The sequence below is a fragment of the Rhagoletis zephyria genome, unplaced genomic scaffold, assembly GCF_001687245.7.
Source record: "Rhagoletis zephyria isolate East Lansing unplaced genomic scaffold, Rhagoletis_zephyria_1.1 Rzeph_scaffold_17000, whole genome shotgun sequence".
Classification (NCBI taxonomy): domain Eukaryota; kingdom Metazoa; phylum Arthropoda; class Insecta; order Diptera; family Tephritidae; genus Rhagoletis; species Rhagoletis zephyria.
In genome coordinates, this window is record NW_016174063.1 from 1,913 (window position 1) to 10,704 (window position 8,792).

At 38.6% G+C, this 8,792-nt stretch overlaps 1 protein-coding gene across 1 annotated transcript; it reads left to right on the plus strand.

The window, feature by feature from the left end:
* Nucleotides 1-202: 202 nt before the first annotated feature.
* LOC108379673 (HEAT repeat-containing protein 5B-like) lies at nt 203-3,640 on the plus strand. The gene is made up of 4 exons (XM_017636022.1): nt 203-618; nt 931-1,078; nt 1,180-2,654; nt 2,756-3,640. The coding sequence occupies exons 1-4, from the start codon at nt 281-283 to the stop codon at nt 3,237-3,239; spliced, it is 2,445 nt and encodes an 814-aa protein (XP_017491511.1). The 5' UTR covers nt 203-280; the 3' UTR covers nt 3,240-3,640.
* Nucleotides 3,641-8,792: the final 5,152 nt, after the last annotated feature.

Consider the following 8,792-nt stretch of genomic DNA (forward strand, 5'->3'; position numbering starts at 1 on the left):
GTCATACTCTGAGCGTAAGTCATCTTGTCAAATACTACATGTTTCTTTCCGAGAGAGTTTCTTTCGAGTTAACTTTTCCTAAGGTATGCCACGTATTTTTGACGATAGTTAAAATCCAAGTCCAAGTCCAAAATTCTTATATATGGATCAAATATGTGCATATCTATCGTTCTTGATTGTAATTAGATTTTTTACTTTTTCTTGCAGATCATTTATCCGCAGCGACGATCACGATTCGAGTCACATCGACGAAGCCGATACAGAGCCCTACATCGATGAAATGGAGCTATCACATAGCTTGACGCTCAATGAGGAGGCGTTAAAACAATTGCCCGAGCAAAAGCGACCAGTTTTTGTTTTCGAATGGCTACGCTACTTGGAAAAAGTACTGCCAGTTGCACAGAAATCGGACATCAAAGGATGTCAAAAAAAGTTGGTGCAGCAATTGACCGAGCATATTCAGGGTTCACCGGGTCCACCGACGCGCAAATTAATAGCCAGCTGCTTGGCGACTCTTTTCTCTGTAGGTGATACTTTTATGCTGTTCGACACGGTGAATGCGTGCAATGATATACTAAAGAATAAAGATGATTCTCCCAGCTATTTACCAACAAAACTGTAAGTTATCTTAGCTGCAATTTTACAAAAACTACTTTGTGATGTTAGAACCTATCTGGGACTTGACCGTCATCACCGATGTTAATTCTGACTTTGCAATCTAATAGTAAATTCTTCTGTCAAGCGTTATATAAGGTCAGCATAGCATTACCGATGATAGTTAAGACTTAGGTGAATTTTTGTATCAGAATCTCATTTTTGTGAAAAGTGCAGATAGAGGGTATTGAATATAAGCCCTCGTCGAGCTTTTGCTTCCCACTTTTTAATGATTTTCTATGAGTCGCATTTCTTTTCTTATCTGACTACTTGCAGCGCTGCAATTTGTGTATTGGGTTCGATGTACGAAAAACTCGGTCGTATGATGGGTCGCTCCTATGAGGAAACGGTTCAGATACTCATACGCACACTGCGCAATGCTGAATCGCAGGCTCGTGCGGAAATCATGATTACATTGGAAAAGGTAAACAAAACGCGCATGCAATATTTTAGTATTAAATTTGTTACTTTTCTAAACTCCTTTATCGTGCCTTGACTTTACCAAAGAATTTCTCTGCATTTTAGGTTTGCGCTGGCATGGGCACCGCCATCTCAAATGTGCACAAGGACATTTATAAAGCAACAAAACATTGTCTCACGGATCGCGTGATGGCAGTGCGTGTCGCAGCTGCTAAATGTGTGCTCGAAATGATCAATCACGCACCGTTCCTCTATCAAAGCGAGCTCGAGAGTTTGGCTTCGTTATGTTTTCGTGCTTTTGATGGCAGCAATTATGAGGTACGATGCGCGGTCGCCAAGCTGCTTGGTACGCTGCTGGCTTTTACGCAACAGCCACCAGGTGGCGCAAACAAGAAACCGGGTCAACCCATATCATCAAAGAATCAGGCGCGCAGCGTCTCACTAGACGAAGCCTTGGGCATATTAATGTCTGGCTTTTTGCGCGGTGGAGTCTCCTTCCTCAAGGGCACCGGCGAGATTATCAAAGGCAGTTCGAGCGTAAATCGTGAGGTGCGTGTCGGTGTCACTCACTCATACGTGGTGTTCGTGCAATTCATGGGCAGCGTATGGCTGGAACGCAATCTAAGCACATTTCTGATGCATGTACTCGACTTGGTGGCCAATCCAAAGGCTGCCTCGTCACATGTGGACGCTGTCTATTCACGCAAGTGCATCAACTTTATACTTCGCTCGATTATTGGCAAAATGCTTGGTGAGAAGGCGCAAACATCCGCATGCAAGGAGCTCATACATATTATAGCCAAGCAAATGAATTCGATCGACTTCAATCCGGAAAATGCAAAGGACTCGAATCAAGAAACACTCTTCAGTCAACACCTATTGGTATGTGCGCTACAAGAGTTGGGATCGCTTGTGCTCGGCTTGGGCACCACAGCGCAAAGTTTATTGCATGATCATACATTAAACTCTATTGATGCAACATGCGCAGTGCTAGTGCATCCGTGCTCAGCAGCGCGCCTTGCGGCCGCCTGGTGTTTGCGCTGCTTCTGCGTGGCGGTGCCCAGTCAAATTACACCGTTAATCGATCGTTTCGTCGACGCCATCGAGCAGATGCGTTCCTCACCAGAAGCTATATCTGGGTATAGTGCAGCTTTGGCTGCTATCTTGGGAAGCGTGCGGTATTCGCCGCTCGGCATACCGCATACCAAAGGTAAAGTGGTCTTCAACACAGCTGAAGAACTACTTCGCTCCGCTTCGCAAAATAGTCGTATGTCCCTGAATCGTACACAAGCGGGTTGGCTGTTGATTGGAGCCATAATGACGCTCGGTTCGCCGGTGGTTAAGGGCTTACTGCCACGTATGTTGTTGTTATGGCGTAACTCTTTCCCACGTTCTAATAAGGAGCTCGAATCGGAGAAGGCGAGAGGTGATGCTTTTACCTGGCAAGTAACATTAGAGGGTCGTGCCGGTGCACTCTCAGTAATGCACAGTTTCCTGCTAAATTGTCCAGATCTAGTGACCGAGGATATAACTCGGCGTTTGCTTACGCCCATCGAAAGTGCGCTCGCCATGCTGGTGAAGTGAGTAAAAATAGAAAACATAGAGGATAGTCGTATAATTAGGTGTTAAATAATCAAACCCCCCGCCCCCCTTTCTTTTATGTTGTTTGTATTCTGTACAGTCTCTCACCCGTATTGAAAAGCTATGGCACGCAATTGAAGGCCCCAGCGGCTATGGTCCGTTTAAGGCTATATGAAACGCTTTCGCTGCTGCCGCCTAATGCATTGGAGTCATCGTACACGCATCTGCTGCGCATGCTGGTGGCCGAGTTCACGCTTTCTGAAAATCCAGCCAATACAACGAACTCTTTGCTGCGCGCACTCTGCCATGGCGACGATTCTATAATTTTGGGTACTTGGTTGCAGGAGACAGATCATCGAACCATTGAAGATCAGGTAATTACATTTATATTGTTTGTATTGCATAGCGTTTTATTAAATATTTTCTGCTTCGATCATAATGCTGTTCATATTTTTGCGTTAATTGTTGTTGTTATACATTTCCAAAGAGGGAAGAGAGTTGAAAACAAGTTGCTCATTTTAAACGTTTCCCTAGAAGGAGTTGCTTGTATTTTTAAATGGCTTTCAACTTTAAAATTTTTTTAAACACACTATTTCAGAAGTTATTTTCTTAATGTGGTTAATAGGTTTATAAGAAAAATATGTACAGTAAGAATTAAATGCCGGAATTCCACTAGGCATTGAAATGACAAAAAATATAAGCCATTTAAAAGAATGCTATGTGGAAATTAACCTAATGACACTTTTCTTAACGTAATTACTTTTAATGCCAAAAATTTGTCATTTGTCATTTTTGCCATGTAATGCCTAGTGGAAATCCAGCATAAGTTCGAGCGAAACGGGAGTGCGTATTCACGAATATTATCGCCTTTTCGCATTTTCGAAAACAGCCATTATTTGGGTAACGGGCATGGCTCTTTTTAATATTTCCACCTTCGATTAAAGTTGTTATTTAATCCACAACCGGCCGCATGGACGAAGTTAAAGAAAACAAGTAAAGAAGTATAAGTTCGGGCGAAACCGAACTTTATGTACCCGATCCATTTGCATGATGAGGAAGAGTATTTTTTACAATAGGTTTGTTCGTCGAAAATCCAGCAAGAATTATCCAACACTCAAAATATCAGAGAGTAAGAAAAAATTCTCTCAAATTCTCTCTCATGTTGAGAAACTTGCAAATTTCTGCACGAACGCAAATTTGCAGGAATTTGCAAGTTTCGCTGCCAGCTGGCGTCCACGGTTGCATTTCAAACATAAAAAATTTTTATAGAATTTTTAAAATTCTTTCGGATGGCCAAAAACAGGATATACATGTATATTTCTTGTTGTTCTGACTTTCTTTAACATACATTTCAATTTCTTCATCGTACTAGCTGTCGGGTTTCTTAAATCGACTCTGGTTGCAATTGCATTCCGATTGCGAATACCATTTTTTTCAGCCGAATTAAGTTCAAATCATTGGAATTAACTAAATTAATTATATCAACAATTATTTACTTCCTTTTTTCATAAAAAAATCGCTCGTGTTTATAAATTTTTAAATTTAACGAACTAATTTATTCAAATTATTGTAGACAAAAATGCAACCATGCGCCACAACCACATGTTTTTCGTGTTTGCAAATTCTTGCTGGCAAAATTTTTTCCAGCAAGAATTTGCAACTTCTCTCCAAGAGAACTGTCACTTTGCTCTCACAATTTTTGAGTGTTGGATAATTTTTTGGTCTGCACGAACGCGATTTGGGCAAAAATCGTGATAATTCGTACAAATTCGTACAAATTTTTTGCTCGACGAACAAACCTAATGTCAAACAACGATATGTTGAAATAATTGGACCAAGTTTGGTGGAAATCGATAAGGCGGTTAGCGATAACTTATTTAAGTAGTCATAAGTGGGTGGTGTCACGCCCTTTTTACAAAAATCAATAATCTTACGTCTTGTTAAGAGATTGTTGTAAGTTAATTATTGAAATATCGGGGTTTGCGTATTTCTGAAATTTACCGTTATGTGGGAAGTGACGGTAATTTTAGTCCGATTTAGAAGTTGATAAACCGAGTACCAAGATACACATATGTAGGCGTAAGTGGGCGATACCACGCCATTTTCCAAAAAATTCCCTAGATATCATTTTCCGCTAAGGTGTTGTTGCATACATATATCGATTTTGAGTAAATCAGTTTAAATAGTTACTAATTTATCGCAGTTTTCGATATTCTGTAAATTTCCGTTATATGGGAGGTAGACATGGTTCTTGTCTGATTTCCAAAATTTTCAGCGGGTTCCTTAGTGAGGCTCTAAGCAATATTCGCACTGAGTTTGGTGGGGATTGGTGAAGGAAATACAGGGATATAGCACTTCTTCATAAGTGGACGGAGCCACGCCCATTTTCCAAAAATTGCATAGCTTTCTTATTTTATGCCAAAATATGCCAACTTTCAAGAATTTTAATCCAGTATTTTTGGAAATATCGTAGTTTTTGTATATTTCGAAAATATCGTTATATGGAAGGTGGGCGTAGATATTGTCCGATTAATCCCAACCTACCTTGGAAAAAGGGCAACCAAATTTCGTTGACATATCTCAATGTTTTCTCGAGTTATCGTGTACACGGATAGACGGATGGACTTACAGACATGGCTTAATCGATTTCTCTTTTCATTCTGAGCATTTATGTTAACATTTGTCTATATCTATCTCGATTCCTTTTGGCTGTTAGGACGACTAGGTGCTGGCGAAACCAAACTTCAAAATCGCGTTGANGGAAATCGATAAGGCGGTTAGCGATAACTTATTTAAGTAGTCATAAGTGGATGGTGTCACGCCCTTTTTACAAAAATCAATAATCTTACGTCTTGTTAAGAGATTGTTGTAAGTTAGTTATTGAAATATCGGGGTTTCCGTATTTCTGAAATTTACCGTTATGTGGTAAGTGACGGTAATTTTAGTCCGATTTAGAAATTGATAAACCGAGTACCAAGATACACATATGTAGGCGTAAGTGGGCGATACCACGCCATTTAAGATTTTTACACAGTATTCCTTATGCACATACTATATATTACTTTCTTCATGTAATTCGCTTATATACCAAATTGCAATATCTGTCTGTCCGCCCGTGTACACCNTTCTCGAGTTATCGTGTACACGGATAGACGGATGGACTTACAGACATGGCTTAATCGATTTCTCTTTTCATTCTGAGCATTTATGTTAACATTTGTCTATATCTATCTCGATTCCTTTTGGCTGTTAGGACGACTAGGTGCTGGCGAAACCAAACTTCAAAATCGCGTTGATTTTTAATATATGTATATATTTGTTTTTTGCTGGCGGATTTTTTTTTTTTATAGTTATAGACGTATATATGAGCAAATCTCCCGAGTTGTTAAATACGCAGTCATCTAACACGTTTGCTCTACGCGTTTAAGATTTTTACACAGTATTCCTTATGCACATACTATATATTACTTTCTTCATGTAATTCGCTTATATACCCAAATTGCAATATCTGTCTGTCCGCCCGTGTACACGATAACTCGAGAAAAAATGTATACATGTCAACGAAATTCGATAAGTAGGTTACCCTTTGTCCAAGGTATGTAGCTTGGTAATGAAAATGGGCAAAATCGGACAATAACCACGCCCACCTCCCACATAACGGTTTTTTCGTAAAATGCAAAAACTACGATATTTCCGCAAGCACTGGATCCAAATTATTCAATGTTGGAATGTGAAGTAGAATTTTAACATGAAATAAGACAGTTATGAAATTTTTGGAAAATTGGCGTGGCACTGCCTAGCCCCATTACCAACCCTCACCAAATTAGGTGCGAACATTGCTTAAAGTTCCACTAAGAAACACAATGAAATATGATAACTGCGATTAACTAGTAACTACTTAGGCTAATCTCAGCTCAAAATCGATAAATGCAATGACCTCTTAGCAGAAAGTAATATTAGGAGAAATTTTTGGGAAAATGGGCGTGACTATTTACACCAAATTACAACAATCTCTTAACAAGAAACAAGTTACTTCTTTATTTGTTTCTTTATAACAATGAATTTCTTAAGGAATAAAATGCGCAAGACCGTNCCAAATTGCAATATCTGTCTGTCCGCCCGTGTACACGATAACTCGAGAAAAAATGTATACATGTCAACGAAATTCGATAAGTAGGTTACCCTTTGTCCAAGGTATGTAGCTTGGTAATGAAAATGGGCAAAATCGGACAATAACCACGCCCACCTCCCATATAACGGTTTTTTCGTAAAATGCAAAAACTACGATATTTCCGCAAGCACTGGATCCAAATTATTCAATGTTGGAATGTGAAGTAGAATTTTAACATGAAATAAGACAGTTATGAAATTTTTGGAAAATTGGCGTGGCACTGCCTAGCCCCATTACCAACCCTCACCAAATTAGGTGCGAACATTGCTTAAAGTTCCACTAAGAAACACAATGAAATATGATAACTGCGATTAACTAGTAACTACTTAGGCTAATCTCAGCTCAAAATCGATAAATGCAATGACCTCTTAGCAGAAAGTAATATTAGGAGAAATTTTTGGGAAAATGGGCGTGACTATTTACACCAAATTACAACAATCTCTTAACAAGAAACAAGTTACTTCTTTATTTGTTTCTTTATAACAATGAATTTCTTAAGGAATAAAATGCGCAAGACCGTTCTAAAAAAAGTCCAAATCAACGCCAGTTTTTATAAATTGCACTTGTTATTAATAAAAATCGCAAAAGTACTAACAAAAAAAAATATATCTAAAATCAACGCGAGTTTTGCGACTGGAACCATGCACTTTATCATACTAAAATTCTATGGCCTACAAAACTGCATACCCAAAAATTTTCTAAAGATTCAGAGAGACCGTTGAGTTAAATGACGACTTTTTGCGGGTTATAGATTGAAAACAAGGGTGGCCTCCTATTTTCGAACAGTTTATCCCATCAACTCCCACCAGAACGGGCCTTTTTGACCCACTGTTTGAAAACTGGCTTATAGATGGTGAGAATTTCCACTAAAATATTAAGCGCCAAATTTTTCTAAGGATAGCCAAATGTAATGAAGAATAATACTAATATTTATCAAAAAGGGGGGGAACTTTAACCCTGTGTAGAAAACATTGCGATGCGATGGAGCAAAACCTTCCTGGGGTTTGACCACCACTTAAAAATGCTAACGTAATTTTCACACAGCCACCTAGTATTTGCATACGTCTGTGGGACCCCAGTATAAAATAATTTACGAATGTAAACACTAGCAAAAAAAGTCTATTGAAACAAATTTACAACTGCGGAAAAAAAATCGTCAGATTACCAGTGTGACCCTAATTTAACATATAATAAACGCTTTCGATCGAAAAACGTGTTTACTATGTTTTTTCTGAGTTACGCTTTTTTTGGAAAAATAAAGGAGATCATATTGTTATTCAATGGCCCAAATTAGGTAAAAAACTGTTATAAAAATGTAGTTTTCATTTCGTAAAATAGCGTTATTTATACCGATTATGGGTTGCAACGTAACCTGAGTTGTGTTACCGATATGCAACGGCCCTGAAATGAAAATGTATATATATTATGAATCGCGACTATTAGAATTTTGAACCAAGGCTTGAGTGTAAATAAGCTGTAATACCATTTCAGCCACTGGTAACCCAACTGAAGTTCGGTTGTCATCAGTAATCGAGCCATAGGTATGTACATATGGTCCAAATTTCGGGAACGAGGAACGGGTGAAAAAAAAATATTTCTTTGACTCACCCGTCAACTCTTGATATATTTTTTTGATATACATTTTAAGGCATCTAGCAAGGCGAATTAATATAAGGTGATAGCAGGAGTACAAAAACAAAAATTTACATGTATTTTGCTTTGGCGGCATAAACTGTCAAAATCGGTAAGAGTAGTTGCGTTCGGTAACAAAATTAGCCAACACCAGCCATCAATCAAAATCAAGAGAGTAAGCCAAAATTCTCTCCCAAAGAGATGAAAAAGCAAAAAAGTTAAGAACAGGAAATTAGCCGGAAACCGGAAGAAGAAGACACACCAGCTGACTTTGTTTATGTTTTATTTGTAAACAAACTGAAATTCATGTTGCCTCCATAGAAGAAAAAAGGAA